The sequence below is a fragment of the Schistocerca nitens genome, chromosome 11 (assembly GCF_023898315.1).
Source record: "Schistocerca nitens isolate TAMUIC-IGC-003100 chromosome 11, iqSchNite1.1, whole genome shotgun sequence".
NCBI classification, from domain to species: Eukaryota; Metazoa; Arthropoda; class Insecta; order Orthoptera; family Acrididae; genus Schistocerca; species Schistocerca nitens.
In genome coordinates this window covers 170,764,878-170,785,130 of record NC_064624.1, presented here as the reverse complement: position 1 = coordinate 170,785,130, position 20,253 = coordinate 170,764,878, and the positions used below count along the sequence as shown (strand labels likewise).

Here is a 20,253-nt window from a genome sequence, read left to right as displayed (position 1 = left end):
ACAAGTACTAAGGAGTGTTAGTGGAAAAACGTAAGTGCCATTTTTTCACAAAACACTTTTTCAGTGCCGTTGGATTCTCGGTACTCTGTTTCATGTCCCTATACTTGACCCAGTCTTTTCGAACATGCATTTGGAGATAGCGCTTGATCTTTGTGCACAGACGTGCTTACTTCTACAGTTCCAAAATTTAAAAGATACGTGAAGCGGTTTTTGTTGGTTATAGTTCTACTAACTAAAAACTTCATACAGTATTTCTGTACGTGTAGTCTCACAAATAAAATATAGTACCTAGGTACTGGCTCTGAGCGCTATGGGACTAAACATCTATGGTCATCAGTCCCCTAGAACTTAGAACTACTTAAACCTAACTAACCTAAGGACATCACACAACACCCAGTCATCACGAGGCAGAGAAAATCCCTGACCCCGCCGGGAATCGAACCTGGGAACCCGAGCGTGGGAAGCGAGAACGCTACCGCACGACCACGAGATGCGGGCATACCTAGGTACTGATGGCTCTTTGAACAAAAACTGTCTTCGCGCTATTCTGTCGAAAATAGATGTTTTTGAGATCGCCGTTATGTAGAAAACACAAGGTGATTCTTGCAAGGAAGAAAACAGCAACGAGCCACAGACAATAATGATATTTATTAACACGAATAGCGCCTTATCGGTTTCGAACCGAAAGGTACATCTTCAGAAGGCTGTTCACGTTTATATTACACTATCTTAGCGCTCGATGCTTGACGCTAATAGAATACAGTATATGTTCAGCGCAGGCTTATTTTGTTTTTCTTTAATCGATGTCGTTCACAAATTGCAACACTTTCTAAACTATTCACGCTAATTATGGCCATAGAAGCATGCTCTCCTCCGAATGTACTTCTGCCCAAAAAAGCGATTCTGGTAGAATGAGTCCAACTTTTTTTGTTAATCATGCCTTTTGTCTTCTTGTGACGACATTTACATATAAACTTTCATCCGCTAACAGATGTTTCTGTATATGTAACCTGTTTACACTCTTAGGAGAGGTATTTCGAACAAACCCTTCTTAAACGATGCCTGCACCCTCTTCAGATTTCAAGTTCCTGTCCTTGGCGGTTTGGCCTTGGCGATGATAAGTCAATGAATCGTTCTTGTCCTGATTCACCCCCTTAGGGCTTGAAATTCAATAAACAGTGAATTTCTAACAGAGAAGCCAAATACAAATTTTCATTGATTTAGTTTCAAAATTGCTTGCGTAATGAAATAATTCCATAAAAACTTTCATCCTTAGCGGATGAATTTCCGAAAACACTGAAATACGTATTTTTTTTATTTGTAACCGAAAAGTCGAATAACAATTTTCATAGATGTAGACTTCAGCAATTCTGCAATAATGATATGTTAAAAAAAACTTTCACCCATTATTTCACTCTCATAAGAATTAAATTTCCAAAAATGCTGAAATACGAATTTTTTTGTTTCTGATCGAGAAACTAAATACCAGTTTTCGTAGGTCCTGCCTCAAAGTTACCTTGAGTCAGTCACCATATATGTAAGTGGTGTTGTTTACATTAGTTGTTGGGTCCTTTTTCGAACGAGGTGTGTTGGATAGATAAAGGAAATATCTGTATTTTTTGGAAAGAACTTCATTTATTCGGCTACCTCAGTGTCACCCACTTCAAAACGGTCCCCAATAGAGGCGAGCACTTTTATTATAACGAAACACTTCTGGAACTTCATCTTTTATATAATTTGTAACTCTCTCGGTGATAAGTTTTTAATGAGATTTTCACTCTGCAGTGGAGTATGCGCTGATATGAAACTTCCTGTCAGATTAAAACTGTGTGCCGGACCGAGACTCGAACTAGGAAGCTCTACCAACTGAGCTACCCAAGCACGACTCACGCCCCGTCCTCACAGCTTTACTTTCGCCAGTACCTCGTCTGCTACCTTCCAAACTTTACAGAAGCTCTCCTGCGAACCTTGCAGAACTAGCACTCCTGAAAGAAAGGATATTGTGGAGACATGGCTTAGCCACAGCCTGAGGGAAACATTCTGGAAACATCCCCCAGGCTGTGGCTAAGCCATGTCTGCGCAATATCCTTTCTTTCAGGAGTGCTAGTTCTGCAAGGTTCGCAGGAGAGCTTCTGTAAAGTTTGGAAGGTAGGAGACGAGGTACTGGCGGAAGTAAAGCTGTGAGGACGGAGCGTGAATTGTGCTTGGGTAGCTCAGTTGGTAGAGCACTTGCCCGCGAAAGGCAAAGGTCCCAAGTTCGAGTCTCGGTCCGGCACACAGTTTTAATCTGCCGGGAAGTTTCAAGTTTTTATTGTTATGTACGCTTGTAAAATGGTGGCTCTTTAAGATTTTCGTTATTTATGGGAGGAGAGAAATCATATGGGACGATGTCTGGCGAATATGGAGGCTGGAGCATCATTAAAGAATTGTTTTCGGCAGAAACATCGCGTACAAGCAACGAAATGTGAGTAGGTGTGTTATCGTTCTGCAAAAGCCATGAATTGTTTCGCCACAAATCCGGGCTTTTTCTTATGATTGCCTCACGCAAACGGCATTGAGTTTCTGAGCAGTACTTCTTACCGATCGCTCGACAAGAACCCGTGGTATACTATACCGTTAAAATCGAAGAACACAATGAGCGTATCCTTCGCATTTGACCGCACCTGTCGAGCTTAAAAAGTCTTGGCGACAGAGAATGCTTCTACTTGCATTGAGCGTGGGGGAAATTATGTTGAAAAGTGATACAGCATTGTACCACTTCTGCACAATAAACAATATTTTTTAAAAAAATTTGGGTTTTCATCTGACTACGACTTGCGATCGGAGCATTTTATACCAGTCCCGTAGAGAGTCTTCATGCTGACGCTGGCGAATTGCCACTCACCTACCGGCGCGATATACTGCTTTGTCGGTATGCCTGTCGGCTACTGTCAATGCCCGACCATCCTTCTTATCGTTCCTTTTTTGACGACTCTCTTGACCTTCAATACGGGTTGTATGTCTCTGCCTTGCTACCCCCTGGAGTTCGCTTTCGTCGCCTCCTTCAACACCTTCATTTTTCACTCCCTGCAACCTTTCGAGTGGGCGAGAGCCGCACGCCACCTTGGCTCCAGGCTCAGGTCCGCGTTCACCTCGACCTCAGCTCGCTCCCAAAAGAGGTCACCCCCGGTTCGGTCTACCACTCCCGTTTTTTGGAACTTCGTTCGAAGTTCAACAACATGACTTTCATTTATACAGATGGCTCTAAGACCAATGACGGGGTCGGGTGTTCCTTTATTGTCGGGGCACAAAGTTTCCAATACCGGCTCCATGGCCATTGTTCGGTCTTCACAGCTGAGCTCTTTGCCCTCTACCAGGCTGTTCTGTACATCTGCCGCCACCGACATTCTGCTTATGTCATCTGCTCAGATTCCCTGAGCGCCATCCAGAGCCTCAGTGATCCGTACCCGGCTCACCCTTTCGTACACCGGATCCAACGCTCTCTTCAGCAGCTGGTGGACGTCGGTACGCCGGTTAGCTTTATGTGGGTTCCTGGCCATGTCGGTATCCCTGGGAACGAAGCTGCAGATGCCGCGGCCAAGGCTGCGGTCCTCCAGCCTCGGACAGCTTCTTGTTGTGTCCCTTCGTCCGATTTTAGCAGGGTCATTTGTCGGCGCGTTGTGTCGCTGTGGCATGCCGATTGGGCTGCACTTACCGACAACAAGCTTCGGGCCTTAAAACCTCTTCCCGTGGCTTGGACGTCCTCCTCACGCCCTTCTCGGCGGGAGGAGGTCGTTTTAGCAAGGTTAAGAATTGGACACTGCCGGTTCAGCCATCGCCATCTGCTGACGGCTGCGCCGGCGCCGTTCTGCCCATGTGGGCACTTGCTGACGGTTCGTCACATTTTAATGTCCTGTCCCGATCTTAAAACACTGCGCCTCGATCTTAACCTGCCTACTACTTTAGATGCCATTTTAGCGGATGACCCACGAGCAGCTGCTCGTGTTCTTTGTTTTATCAATTTGACAAACCTCGCTAAGGACATTTGATGATGTTTTTTAATCCTATGCCTGTCAGTCTGTCTTTTATTGTGTTTTCCCTTTTAGTTGTTGTTGTCAACTTGTGCCTCGCGGTGCATTCTTAGAGTAGTCAGGGCGCTAATGACCATTGAAGTTGTGCGCCCGAAAACCACAAAAAAAAAAAAAAAAAATCACCCTCGTATGTCCGAGGGAGTGGACTGTGGGGTTACAAACCAGCTCCGGGAGAGCGATTTAGAGTCTGCTTGCTCAAAGGCGAGCCGCTATTGAGAACGTACAAGAAGTGCGTGATGCGTGCCACGTTTCGGACGGAGAGCTCGTACGCCACCGTCAGTTGTTGCTTTTTACGTGGCAATACGTGACGCGCCTTCGCGCACTCACCTGTTTGCGTCGTCTGTCCGCTGTGGAGCTAACAGGGGAAGGCCGCGATCTCGGATCACAGATTTGCTTCAAACTTTGTACACATTTCGTAGGCCATTAAAACAAAACAATGTGCAAGTACTAAGGTGTAAGCGAAAGGGAGATATACTCGTGATAAATTTTATATTTTGCTAATTACTTCTCATGTTTATGAAATTAATCTTTTATGAATACTTGCCTATTAGGAACCGAACATAATACAACAGTTTTATACTGTATTTCTTATTAAACAGTCCTACTGAACAAACATTGCAGCATCTTCCAAACGATAAAAAGTGTGTAACTTCGGGACATAGGTAGGTAATTTTGTGATAATACACTAATGGCCATTAAAAGTGCTACACCACGAAGATGTGCTACAGACGCGAAATTTAACCGACAGGAAGAAGATGCTGTGATATGAAAATGATTAGCTTATCAGAGCATTCACACAAGGTTGGCGCCGATGGCGACACCTACAACGTGCTCACATGAGGAAAGTTTCCAACCGATTTGTCATACACAAACAGCAGTTGACCGGCGTTGCCTGGTGAAACGTGTTGTGATGCCTCGTGTAAGGAGGAGAAATGCGTACCATCACGTTTCCGACTTTGATAAAGGTCGGGTTGTAGCCTATCGCGATTGCGGTTTATCGTATCGCGACATTGTTGCTCGCGTTGGTCGAGATCCAATGACTGTTAGTAGAATATGGAATCGGTGGGTTCAGGAGGGTAATACGGAACGCCGTGCTGGATCCCAACGGCCTCGTTCCACTAGCAGTCGAGATGACAAGCATCTTATCCGCACGGCTGTAACGGATCGTGCAGCCACGTCTCGATCCCCGAGTCAACAAATCGCGACCTTTGCAAGACGACAACCATCTGCACGAACAGTTCGACGACGTTTGCAGCAGCACGGACTATCAGCTCGGAGACCGTGGCTGCGGTTACCCTTGACGCTGCATCACAGACAGGAGCGCCAGCGATGGTGTACTCGACGACAAACCTGGGTGCACGAATGGCAAAACGTCATTTTTTCGGATGAATCCAGGTTCTGTTTACAGCATCACGATTGTCGCATCCGTGTTTGGCGACATCGCGGTGAACGCACATTGGAAGCGTGTATTCGTCATCGCCGTACTGGTGTATTACCCAGCGTGATAGTATGGGGTGCCATTGCTTACACGTCTCGGTCACCTCTTGTTCGCATTGACGGCACTTTGAACAGTGGACGTTACATTTCAGATGTGTTACGACCCGTGGCTCTACCCTTCATTCGATCCCTGCAAAACCCTACATTTCAGCAGGATAATGCACGACCGCATGTTGCAGGTCCTGTACGTTCTGGCTACAGAAAATGTTCGACTGCTGCCCTGGCCAGCACATTCTCCACATCTCTCATCAATTCAAAACGTCTGGTGAATGGTGGCCGAGCAACTGGCTGTCACAATACGCCAGTCACCACTCTTGATGAACTATGGTATCGTGTTGAAGCTGCATGGGCAGCTGTACCTGTACACGGCATCCGAGCTCTGTTTGACTCAATGCCCAGGCGTATCGAGGCCGTTATTACGGCCAGAGGTAGTTGTTCAGGGTACTGATTTCTCAGGATCTGTGCACCCAAATTGCGTGAAAATGTAATCACATGTCAGTTCTAGTATAATATATTTGTCCAATGAATACCCGTTTATCATTTGCATTTCTTCTTGGTGTAGCAATTTTAATGGCCAGTAGTGTAGTAATCTAACTTTGTGATAAACCGTTATTACGGTAATTTCACAACAAATTCATTGGATTACTTCTTTTTCTTACAAACTAAGAATACAAATGGTCATGCAGGTGAAAATAGTCTTCATTATTGTTATAACGTACTCCTAGGCATTGTTGCTTACGGTGTCTGAATCCTCGAACAGTTGTCGCACATATAAACGTCTTCCTGTGCAGCGGAATGCTGGTAGAGTATATGGTATAGTGTTAAGCAAAACGAGCATTGGATCCATTTAGGTCCATTCTTCTTGCAAGCATCACTTGAAAACGTTTTATGGCATGTACCACAAAGCCATCATCTTCTGTCTTGTCTTTTTTGCGTGTGGTTTTTGTGACCCCTGATTTCGATGTAGAGGGTTTTAGTTGCAGTTCTTTATTGAGACACTTTGCTCCCGAATCTTTTTTTATTCTCTTCTGATTCACTTGGCAGTGCCAACAGTCGGTTTTCCATGTCTTGTGACAAATGCCTACTTTGCGTTGGTTTGAACGGGCTTATTTGTTAGCTGTGAAGGAGCAACAGCCTCTGCATATATAGCATTTATGTTGAGGGGATAAATTCCAACTTTTCTGAAGGCGTTTTGGATATTCCTCGCACAAGAACTCTGAATTAATGCTGAATTTAAAATGGTGTGAAAGTTGCTCCTGTTTGGCTTATCAGACCGATTTTCTTTCATGTACTGGACCAGTCTTTTGGCCTAGTGAGCCTTCAGTGCCTTATACACACCTACATAAAGTATCTGCGGGAAATGTGGACAAGAAAATCTGATTGGCATTAGCCACGGCTATGACACCTGGATTAATCTGCAATGTGTGAGAATCCATCTGGAGGATGAGGAGGGATGGCATCCACAAAAAAATTGAACCATTGTAAAAACACATCACTGTTAATCCATTCTTTCGGAGAGAGTTTTACTAGTGAATTTGGAAGACTGTCATGCTTTAGCTCATGGCTCCACCGAACTCCTTTGAATGTAGTCATAGGTGGACAGTAGGACTGTGCGTCGTCTTGTAGGTCAACCAATGTTCGATTTGTGCTTTTACCAGTGGGGGGGGATGTCTTAAGGTGTTAGTATAAGTATATATGTTACTAGCTTGGATCGTGGCGTTACCCATAGTTAACAGTTATTTATAAATAGAAATTAATGCCGAAAATCACTATTCACGCGTAAGCACTATCAGAAAAGCCGTCCCTTGTTATATCTTTAAATGTACATTATAGGTAAAGCTTATTTACAAAATCATGTACACACAGGTATACGAGGGCAATTCAGAAAGTAAAGGCACATTTGTGAAAAGCTGTACTTATTCTGATGATAGGAAACTGAAACATGCTTAATTTTTCTACGTAACCTCCCTGGACTTCAATGAAGTTTTCCCGACGTTTTACGAGTTTTTTTATTTCACCAGAAAATACGTTTATCGGTTGCATCTGTAACCAATTTTGCACCGCAGTAATGATGTCTTCATCACTTTTAGATTTTCTTCCCTGTAGTGCTTCCGTTAAGTCTCCAAACACGTGAAAATCGCTTGGAGCCAGGTCTGTGTTCTGTATGGTGGATGTTCCAGCACCTCAAATCCCAACTACTTTATTGCGTCGGCTGTCCGTTTGGCAGAATGTGGGCGAGCGTTATCTTGCTGCAGGATGACACCTCTTCACAGTTTTCCACGGCGTTTGGATCTGATTGCAGGTTTTAGTTTCGTACGCAACACACCACATCCACCATACAATACAGACCTGGCTCGAAAGTCTCGTTTACGCTGGGGCGACGTCTGGCAACATTGCGGCATACTACGGAAATGTGGCGTGCGTCGTCTTGTCATTTAGTTCTAAATGTTTTGAAATGCTTACCTAGTACATAACACTTTTTCAAAATTAATAAGCAAACATATTAATAGTATTAATAGTAAGACTGTATTAAATACTTTCAGTGTTCGGCTCCACAAATTTAAATTATATGTAAAGTTTTATTCCAGTGCATGGGAAATTAACAACCCAGGTTGGAATGCATAAACTAAAACCAGAGGAGGGGCTGGTCTGATGCAGAGGGGGGGAAATCCCCCCCATCCCCCCTGCAAATCGCACACTGAGGTCAACCAACACCATTTGCTGGCACTTTCTTACTCGGAGTTAAGAAATTTCCACGGCCAGCTCGTTTCGCTAATTCTATGCCACTTTATCACCTTCATAACTGTCAACCCCAAATCCAATTCTTGCATCTTTATGTAGCTGTATAGTTGTGTCTCAAGATCTGGCGTTCGACCAAATGGACTTTCTAATTTAGGACTGTCTTTAACATTTCTGTTGAGGTAATCTTTTAATGTGCTTGACGGAACATGCATTTGCTTTGAAGCTTAGTATATAGACACATTATTAACTTTCGCTAATTCAGAAATGGCTAGAAGTTGCTGAATAGTAAAAATGGCTCTGAGCACTATGCGACTTAACTTCTGAGGTCATCAGTCGCCTAGAACTTAGAACTGCTTAAACCTAACTAACGTAAGGACATCACACACATCCATGCCCGAGGCAGGACTCGAAACTGCGACCGTAGCGGTTGCCCGGTTCCAGACTGCAGCGCCTAGAACCGCACGGCGACTCCGGCCGGCACTGAATAGTATTCCTGCGGTATTTTGAACCATCCCTTGGCATCTTGTATGTGACCTGCACTAGATGTAGGTAGGTAATTTCGTGATAATGCAAATTTAGGTAGCTAATTTTGTGATATGTCTGAACATAAATTTAGAAGTACATACGTAAAACACACTATTAGCAGTAACTTTGCTTTAGTACACTAATACCTTGATTACAATTCATACACGTGCTCAAAATGAGAGTGCATGCAAAGACACCCTTCTGTTGAGTGGAATTTGCTAAGAAATTCACTGTTCCCTTGAAACATTATCACTTGTAACTTACGCCGGACGAGTAATTGCAATGGATTTTTACGTTCACTGTATCATTGACTATAGCATATCGTAAAATAAATCGCTTTTCTTCAATAGTTTCCAAGCTGTATCAAAAATACACAGACAATGCAATAACCACCACAGTATTTCACGAAACGGCACGAAGAATGAGAAAAAGTTTTGTATTGTTGACTTTAAGCACGGTGGAATAGAAACTAGGCTATACAGGCTCTCTAACAGAAACAGACGTGTGGTGCCATCTGGCGGAAACACGGAAGTACCACAACACGGGCCAACCTACTCCTTGCATAAGGATGTCCGCTGCGCACAAGCAAAAAATTATCACGAAATTACTTACACCACGAAAATATCTCCCTATACCCTACTGCTCTGGAAGTTCCGAAAAAATAGCAAGAGAAGTTTTACGCGTCTATTATGAAACTGAAGTACCTGTGTGTAGGCGTTCATAATGGTCAACTGGTGTAACTCCTGACAGCATCACCCCAAAAATGATTCTCTTCCTGGACGTAGACTATTTTCTGCGTACAAAGACTTCAGTGACTTTGATTAGAGGGCACGCAGTCCAATACCTGCTTGGTGGCGGTGACAAATCGGCTCTCGATTTCTGGCTGTACCTTAACGGCAGACATTGTGCAGTACCAACAATATTTCTGGAACTTTCTCCGGAGCGCTTTCAACGACTCCCCTCGCAGCTGGATCGTCCGTGCAAAGGTCGGCTGACATGTGACCCTTCTTCCATTCTACAGATTCGATCCCTCAACGCTTATTCACACACACTTTCGAGAAAACGTGCATCGATGATCAACTGATATGTCGGCAGTACGCGGGTTTTTCTTTCCCGCTGATGTCGAAGGCGGTCTACAGCGTTTGCGAGGACGTGCCTCTGCGACAGAGATGGACTCATTTATGATAACATTAAAGGGAAGGGAGTAAGACACGGTTGTAGCCTCTCCCCGATGATATTCAGTCTGTATATTGAGCAAGCAGTAAAGGAAACAAAAGAAAAATTCGGAGTAGGTATTAAAATCCATGGACAAGAAATAAAAACTTTGAGGTTCGCCGATGACATTGTAATTCTGTCAGAGACAGCAAAGGACTTGCAAGAGCAGCTGAATGGAATGGATAGCGTCTTGAAAGGAGGATATAAGATGAACATCAACAAAAGCAAAACGAGGATAATGGAATGTAGTCGAATTAAGTCGGGTGATGCTGAGGGAATTAGATTAGGAAATGAGGCACTTAAAGTAGTAAAGGAGTTTTGCTATTTGGGGAGCAAAGTAACTGATGATGGTCGAAGTAGAGAGGATATAAAATGTAGACTGGCAATGGCAAGGAAAGCGTTTCTGAAGAAGAGAAATTTGTTAACATCGAGTATAGATTTAAGGGTCAGGAAGTCATTTCTGAAAGTATTTGTATGGAGTGTAGCCATGTATGGAGGTGAAACATGGACGATAAATAGTTTGGACAAGAAGAGAATAGAAGCTTTCGAAATGTGGTGCTACAGAAGAATGCTGAAGATTAGATGGGTAGATCACATAACTAATGAGGAAGTATTGAATAGGATTGGGGAGAACAGACGTTTGTGGCACAACTTGACCAGAAGAAGGGATCGGTTGGTAGGACATGTTCTGAGGCATCAAGGGATCACCAGTTTAGTACTGGAGGGCAGCGTGGAGGGTAAAAATCGTAGAGGGAGACCAAGAGATGAATACACTAAGCAGATTCAGAAGGATGTAGGTTGCAGTAGGTACTGGGAGATGAAGAAGCTTGCACAGGATAGAGTAGCATGGAGAGCTGCATCAAACCAGTCTCAGGACTGAAGACCACAACAACAACAACAACATTAAAGAAATAAAAAAATAAATAAAAATATTTTTTTAAAAAAAGTAACTTCCATTTAACTTCCTTTCCTGTTTTCTTTTTTTTTCCATTTCTGTAGAAGTACTGGGGGCTTTCGTGGTCAGGATTTCTTTCGGGGACTCTTCTTAAGGTGGGGGGGGGGGGGGATAGGACGTCAGTCCGATGTGGAACAGGAGAGGTACCACACGACATTTTAATTTCCACTGTCTACACTTTTACAAATAAATTCATAAAACTTTGCAGCATGACCAGGAAGGATTCAGGATTGCCACTAACACTCTACCTGTGCTGCGAGAACATGGGCCTTTACAAGTACGACACAACATGTGGTTCGTGCACGTTGGAGCTCCTGCACATTTCAGTCGAAGTGTTCGTACGCTTCTCAACAACATATTCGGTGACCGACGGATTGGTAGAGGCGGACCTATTCCGTGGCCTCCACGCTCTCCTGACCTCAACCCTCTCGACTTTCATTTATGGGGGCATTTGAAAGCTCTTGTCTACGCAACCCCGGTACCAAATGTAGAGACTCTTCGTGCTCGTATTGTGGACGCCTGTGATACAATACGCCATTCTCCAGGGCTGCATCAGCGCATCAGGGATTCCGTGCGACGGAGGGTGGATGCACGTATCCTCGCTAACGGAGGACATTTTGAACATTTCCTGTAACAAAGTGCTTGAAGTCACGCTGGTACGTTCTGTTGCTGTGTGTTTCCATTCCACGATTAATGTGATTTGAAGAGAAGTAATAAAATGAGCTTTAACATGGAAAGTAAGCGTTTCCGGACACATGTTGACATAACATATTTTCTTTCTTTGTGTGTGAGGAATGTGTCCTGAGAGTTTGGCCGTACCTTTTTGTAATACCCTGTATAGGCAGTAGCTCTGCTGAATCGATGGGCAATTACTATCTTTGTCAATAAAGTTATTTCTGTGATAACGATTATCTGCGTCAGTAGGTATGCAATAGGCATTCTGGGTAAAATATTACCCTGAGGTCCCTTCGCCCTCTGCCATCCCCAATCCTTGTCTCTCACCCAAGCGACGCCACTTTCTTCGAAATAGGCCAGTTAGAGAGCTTTTAAGATACTGCGCCCATATTTTGCTCTACCAGTCACGGCCCAGTGTTTTACTGCCATAAAAAATGAAACAGCCCGTTAGTATGTAGCCCAGATCCGCCATATTGCACGTATAATTCGATCTGTGTACCACATTTGGCACCAAGTGTAACTTAATCTGAAATTTACAACAGTAGTGTCAATAAATGAGCCACATATCTTTTGTACTCTTATTGAACAAATCTTTACAGACTTTTAGAAGTACGAGGGTCACTCCAAAAGATATGCACACATTTTTTAAAAAATACATCTTTTATTGTACATGTTTGAAAGTTTTACAGTGTGTAGATACACCCTTTAGGAACAATATTTTCATTTCTCCACATAATTTCCATCCCCCTCAACTGCCTTACGCCATCTTGGAACCAGCGCCTGTATACCCGCACGGTAAAATTCTGGACCAACCTGTTGGAGCCACTGTTTGGCAGCGTGCACAAGGGAGTCATCATCTTCTAACGTTGTTCCACGAAGTGAGTCTTTCAGTTTCCCAAAGAGATGATAGCCACACAGAGTCAGGCCACGACTGTAAGGCGGGTGTTTCAGTGTTGTCCATCCGACTTTTGTGATCGCTTCCACGGTTTTTTGACTGACATGTGGCCATGCATTGTCGTGCAACAGCAGAACATCCTGCTTTTGCCGATGTGGTCGAACACCACTCACTCGAGCTTGCAGTTTCTCCAGTGTCGTCACATATTCATCAGAATTTATGGTGGTTCCACTTGGCACGATGCCCACAAGCAAGAGTCCTTCGGAATTGAAAAACACCGTAGCCATAACTTTTCCAGCAGAAGGTGAGCTTTTGAATTTTTTTTCCTTGTGTGAATTTGCACGATGCCACTCCACTGATTGCCTCTTCGTCTCTGGTGAAAAATGATGGAGCCACGTTTCATCACCTGTCACAATTCTTCCAAGAAATTCATCTCCACCATTCTCGTACTGTTCCAAAAGTTCGCTGCATACCGTTTTTTTCAGTATTCTGCAAACACTTGCTTCCCCTATCCCAAAGTAGCGTGACAATTCGTTCACTGTGATGCGCCTGTCAGCAGTCCCCAGTTCGTTAACTCTGTGCACAATGTCTGGAGTGTGTGCAGTACGAGGTCTGGCGCTGCGAGGACAATCCTCAGTATTGCCGTGCCTGCTTTCATCACGTGACCTGCTTGCCCATCGAATAACTGTACTGCGATCGACAGCAGCATCTCCGTACACCTTTTTCAACCTCTTGTGGATGTTTCCCACTGTCTCGTTTTCACAGCACAGGAATTCTACTACAGCACGTTGCTTCTGACGAACGTCAAGTGTAGCAGCCATCTTGAAGACGTGCTGTGACGGCGCCATTCACGGGAACAAGTTGAACTAAGTTTGAAAACAAACGGGAAGGATGTATCTACACACTGTAAAACTTTCACACATGCAGAATGAAAAGTGTATTTTTACAAAAAAAGTGTGCATTTCGTTTGGAGTGACCCTCGTAATACAGACAATTCTCGGCTTCTATAAAGTGTTGATTTACTTTTTGTACAAAGATGGAGCCTCCATCACGTTTTGGCAGAAGGTGGGGTATGGAGAATGAACTACGGAAATAAGGTGGCGACTCCGGTGTATGTTCCAATTTGTTGTTTCATTTTTTATAGTAATAAAGTATTGGGTTCTAATTGAGAGAGCAAAATACACTCCTGGAAATGGAAAAAAGAACACATTGACACCGTTGTGTCAGACCCACCATACTTGCTCCGGACACTGCGAGAGGGCTGTACAAGCAATGATCACACGCACGGCACGGCGGACACACCAGGAACCGCGGTGTTGGCCGTCGAATGGCGCTAGCTGCGCAGCATTTGTGCACCGCCGCCGTCAGTGTCAGCCAGTTTGCCGTGGCATACGGAGCTCCATCGCAGTCTTTAACACTGGTAGCATGCCGCGACAGCGTGGACGTGAACCGTATGTGCAGTTGACGGACTTTGAGCGAGGGCGTATAGTGGGCATGCGGGAGGCCGGGTGGACGTACCGCCGAATTGCTCAACACGTGGGGCGTGAGGTCTCCACAGTACATCGATGTTGTCGCCAGTGGTCGGCGGAAGGTGCACGTGCCCGTCGACCTGGGACCGGACCGCAGCGACGCACGGATGCACGCCAACACCGTAGGATCCTACGCAGTGCCGTAGGGGACCGCACCGCCACTTCCCAGCAAATTAGGGACACTGTTGCTCCTGGGGTATCGGCGAGGACCATTCGCAACCGTCTCCATGAAGCTGGGCTACGGTCCCGCACACCGTTAGGCCGTCTTCCGCTCACGCCCCAACATCGTGCAGCCCGCCTCCAGTGGTGTCGCGACAGGCGTGAATGGAGGGACGAATGGAGACGTGTCGTCTTCAGCGATGAGAGTCGCTTCTGCCTCGGTGCCAATGATGGTCGTATGCGTGTTTGGCGCCGTGCAGGTGAGCGCCACAATCAGGACTGCATACGACCGAGGCACACAGGGCCAACACCCGGCATCATGGTGTGGGGAGCGATCTCCTACACTGGCCGTACACCACTGGTGATCGTCGAGGGGACACTGAATAGTGCACGGTACATCCAAACCGTCATCGAACCCATCGTTCTACCATTCCTAGACCGGCAAGGGAACTTGCTGTTCCAACAGGACAATGCACGTCCGCATGTATCCCGTGCCACCCAACGTGCTCTAGAAGGTGTAAGTCAACTACCCTGGCCAGCAAGATCTCCGGATCTGTCCCCCATTGAGCATGTTTGGGACTGGATGAAGCGTCGTCTCACGCGGTCTGCACGTCCAGCACGAACGCTGGTCCAACTGAGGCGCCAGGTGGAAATGGCATGGCAAGCCGTTCCACAGGACTACATCCAGCATCTCTACGATCGTCTCCATGGGAGAATAGCAGCCTGCATTGCTGCGAAAGGTGGATATACACTGTACTAGTGCCGACATTGTGCATGCTCTGTTGCCTGTGTCTATGTGCCTGTGGTTCTGTCAGTGTGATCATGTGATGTATCTGACCCCAGGAATGTGTCAATAAAGTTTCCCCTTCCTGGGACAATGAATTCACGGTGTTCTTATTTCAATTTCCAGGAGTGTATGTGTGCGTTGCCTTAGATTCTCTCTCTGATTGGCCTTCTTTTTTTCCTTAACTTTATCCTGCATTTTGACACCACCAACATGTTAATTTGGATTTGGCAATGTTAGTGGTATAAGGTGATCAACCCGAGCTGGCTAGCCGCGCGGAGCTTCGAGTCCTTCCTCGGGCATGGGTGTGTGTGTCGTCCTTAGCGCAAGTTAGTTTAAGTTAAGTTAAATAGTGCGTAAGCTTAGGGACCGATGACCTCAGTAGTTTGGTGCCCTAAGACCTTACCACAGATCCAGTAAGGTGATCAGATGTTATTCCTGTCACCATCCCCTCCTTCTCCCTCCCCTTTACCTCCACCCACCCCTCAGGGATGGAAATTGTGAACACCATCTGTTTCAGTCTAGTGTTATCCACGTGAAAGTGCGAGAACATTTTACAAAATGTTTGTAATAGCTATCACACCCAACAGACAATAATTAACTGATGAAATTGTAAACAATGTTTTTCAGGAAATCATTAAGTGGTTCCCTGCAAATGGGCTCTCATTAAAGTTCGACAAATCACAGTATATACAGTTCCATACAGTAAACAAAGTAAGAGCCTACGGAATATCAGACCAGCTGTGTGGCTGGACTGAAGAGTTTTTAGCAAACAGAGCACAGCATGTTGTTCTCAATGGAGAGACGTCTACAGGGGAGTGTTATGGGACCATTGCTTATCACACTATATATAAATGACCTAGTAGATAGTGTCGGAAGTTCCGTGCGGCTTTTCGCGGATGATGCTATAGTATGCAGAGAAGTTGCAGCATTAGAAAATTGCAGCGAAATGCAGGAAGATCTGCAGCGGATAGGCACTTAGTGCAGGGAGTGACAACTGACCCTTAACACAGACAAATGTAATGTATTGCGAATACATAGAAAGAAGGATCCTTTATTGTATGATTACATGATAGCGGAACAAACACTGGTAGCAGTTACTTCTGTAAAATATCTGGGAGTATGCATGCGGAACGATTTGAAGTGGAATGATCGTATAAAATTAATGTTGGTAAGGCGGGTACCAGGTTGAGATTCATTGGGAGAGTGCTTAGAAAATGTAGTCCATCAACAAAGGAGGTGGCTTACAAAACACTCGTTCGACCTATACTCTAGTATTGCTCATCAGTGTGGGATCCGTACCAGATCGGGTTGACAGAGGAGATAGAGAAGATCCAAAGAAGAGCGGCGCGTTTCGTGACAGGGTTATTTGGTAAGCGTGATAGCGTTACGGAGATGTTTAGCAAACTCGAGTGGCAGACTCTGCAAGAGAGGCGCTCTGCATCGCGGTGTAGCTTGCTCGCCAGGTTTCGAGAGGGTGCGTTTCTGGATGAGGTATCGAATATATTGCTTCCCCCTACTTAGACCTCCGGAGGAGATCACGAATGTACAATCAGAGAGATTAGAGCGCGCACGGAGGCTTTCAGACAGTCGTTCTTCCCGCGAACCAAACGCGACTGGAACAGAAAAGGGAGGTAATGACAGTGGCACGTAAAGTGCCCTCCACCACACACCGTTGGGTGGCTTGCGGAGTATAAATGTAGATGTAGATGTAAATGGAATGACACCATTATTAAATATAGACTTCGATAAGAAATCGGTAGCTCAGATAGAATATTCAAAATTTCTAGGTATATGCATTGATGAGGGGTTGAACTGGAAAAAACACACTGAGGATCTGCTGAAACGTTTGAGTTCAACTATTTATGCTATTAGGGTCATTGCAAATTTTGGCGATATGCATCTGAGTAAATTAGCTTACCATGCCTATTTTCATTCTCTGCTTTCCTATGGCATCATATTCTGGGGTAACTCATCATTGAGTAAAATGGTGTTCATTGCACAAAAGCGCGTAATCGGAATAATTGCCGGAGCTCATCCAAGATCATCCTGCAGACACTTATTTAAAGAGCTAAAGATCTCCACTGTAGCCTCACAATATATATATATATATATATATATATATAATCCAAAGAAGAGCGGCGCGTTTCGTGACAGGGGTATTTCGTAAGCGTGATAGCGTTACGGAGATGTTGGAGATGTTTAGCAAACTCAAGTGGCAGACTCTTCAAGAGGCGCTCTGCATCGCGGTGTAGCTTGCTGTCCAGGTATATATATATATATATATATATATATATATATATATATATATATATATATATATATATAACGACAGATGGCGCTTCATCTGATCAGAATAGCAATAATTAGCATAACTAATAAAGTAAGACAAAGCAAAGATGATGTTCTTTACAGAAAATGCTCAATATGTCCACCATCATTCCTCAACAGTAGCCGTAGTCGAGGAATAATGTTGTGAACAGCACTGTAAACCACGTCCGGAGTTATGGTGAGGCATTGTCTGGGATGTTGTCTGTCAGCATCCCTAGAGATGTCGGTCGATCACAATACATTTGCGACTTCAGGTAACCCAAAGCCAATAATTGCACGGACTGAGGTCTGGGGACCTGGGAGGCCAAGCATGACGAAAGTGGCGGCTGAGCACACGATCGTCACCAAACGACGCGCATCTGTCGGACATTTTGTGAACTTTGTTATTTTTTGGTTCTAATTAAACCCCATGTCATTCCAAGCATGTGTGTCAATTTTTACCTCTCTATCTACGTTAGTCCGTGGTTTATTAAGTTTTCAAATTTATACTGACTTTTTGATCACCCGCTTATATATATATATATATATATATATATATATATATATATATATATATATATATACGGATCAAAAAGCATGTATAAACGGATCAAATATTGAAAGAGCAAATACCTTAATTTGGTATTTCTTAAGAATCCTTTAGTCAGTGTAGCCAAAGGGCATCGTCGAATGTATCAGGCCAACATCGCCTTCGTTAATCTCAGTAAAAACTAGAAATATAAAATAGTAAAATCATTACCTTTTCTAGATGGACACGAGAGGCACCAGGATCTTACTGTTACTCGCTCCTGTGAACGGGAACGTGTTATGCAGATCTTGGTGCCTCTCGCGTCCATCTAGAAAAGGTAATGATTTTACTATTTTATATTTCTAGTTTTTACTGAGTTTAACGAAGGCGATGTTGGCCTGATACATTCGACGATGCCCTTTGGCTGCACTGCCTAAAGGATCGTTCTACGAAATACCAAATTAAGGTATTTGCTCTTTCAATAGGTGATCTGTTTATACATGCTTATAGGTTATCCAAGTCTGCACAACGCGATCGCGATTCTTAAATAGATGTATCTGTTCTGTTTTCTATCTAGATAACCTGAAGATGCCTAAATAAGGCGAAACGCGTCGTTGAAAAATAAAAAAACTAAAATTGCAACTAAGGCTGTTTTTAACCAATCCCTTTCTCATGCTATATCCACCAGTCGGCAAAACTCGGACGAACCAGGAGCAATCTCCAAATGCGTCGTGTACAGTTTTGGATGAAACGCCACAAATGGAAAAGTTTCACGGAACACTACCGTAAAATTTGCAAGATTCACCAGTGACTGAAACAACTGGTCTTGAAAGCAATCATAGTGTTTCTGTTCGGTGGATGTAGGTGAATATTTCCATTTCCTGCATGACATACACCGTTCTAACTTTTTGCTTTTCTTGTGTCTGCAGTGGTGCCGGCTGTGGAAGTTCGTCGTCTTCTCGACGGTGGCGACCATGATGACCATGGGAGGAGGAGGAGATGCCATGGAGCTGGGATTCGTGCACCGCTATAACAGATCGCAGGTACGTACCCGCCTGGGCTGTGCTTATATTGCTCATGAAAACCAGAAATGGTTTGATATAATTTTGCGTTACTATCGCTTGCCAGGTATCCTCTTGATTTCAGTGTAACTGCTGCGTACCGCAACATCAACCATCAGTCTAATATGTACTCTAACATTCTTTCTCCGTACAACCTCTTCAAATACATTCTTTAGCAACGACTCATGTCGTAATCGCCCAGTCATTATGTCTCTTCAGTGTGTTGCATATTGGTCCTTTTCTCTCGTTGTCTCATTGCAGAACGTCTTTCCTTCCTTAAACAATTTGTACAAGCCTGCTCATCTATATCTACATCTGCATCTACATGGATACACTGCAAATCACATTTAAGTGCCGGGCAGAGGATTCATCGAACCATCTTCACAATTCTCTATTATTCCAATCTCGTATAGCGCGCTGAAAGAATAAACACATATATTTTTCCGTACGAGCTCTGATTTCCCTTACTTTATCGTGGTGATCGTTCCTCCCTAACTAGCTCGGTGTCAACAAAATTCTTTCGCATTCGGAGGAGAAAGCTGGAGATTGGAATTTCGTGAGAAGATTGTGTCGCAACAAAAAACGCCTTTCTTTTAACGATGTCCAGCCCAAATTCTGTATCATTTCTGTGACACTCTCTCCCATAATTCGCGATAATACAAAACGTGCTGCCTTTCTTTGAACTTTTTCGGTGTACTCCGTCAGTCCTATCTGGTAAGGATCCCACAACGCGCAGCAGTATTCTACAAGAGGACGGACAAGCGTAGTGTAGGCAGTCTCCTTAGTAGGTCTCTCACATTTTCTAAGTGTCCTGCCAATAAAACGCAGTCTTTTGTTAGCGTTCCCCACAACATTTGCTGTGTGTTCCTTCCAATTTAAGTTGTTCGTAATTGTAATACCTAGGTATTTAGTTGAATTTACGGCTTTTAGATTAGACTGATTTATCGTGTAACCGAAGTTTAGCGAGTTCCTTTTAGCACTCCTGTGGATGACCTCACATTTTTCGTTATTTAGCGTCAACTGACACTTTTCGCACCATTCAGATATTTTTTCTAAATCGTTTTGCAGCTTGTTTTGATCTTCTGGTGACTTTATTAGTCGATAAACGGCAGCGTCATCTGCAAACAACTGAAGTCGGCTGCTCAGTTTGTCTCCCAAATCGTTTATATAGGTAAGGAACAGCAAAGGGCCTATAGCACTACCTTGGGGAACGCCAGAAATCACATCTGTTTTACTCGATGACTTTCCGTCAATTACTACGAACTGTGACCTCTCTGACAGGAAATCGCAAATCCAGTCACATAACT

General features: G+C 44.3%; 1 protein-coding gene across 2 annotated transcripts in view; it reads left to right on the top strand.

Moving 5' to 3' along the window:
* LOC126213090 (uncharacterized) overlaps positions 1–20,253 on the top strand; it is a 255,653-nt gene that overhangs the window by 216,248 nt on the left and 19,152 nt on the right. For both annotated transcript variants that reach the window (XM_049940688.1, XM_049940689.1), the window contains exon 2: positions 18,815–18,928. In XM_049940688.1, the coding sequence (XP_049796645.1) occupies positions 18,815–18,928 (114 nt within the window). The remainder of the gene's footprint in view (positions 1–18,814; positions 18,929–20,253) is intronic.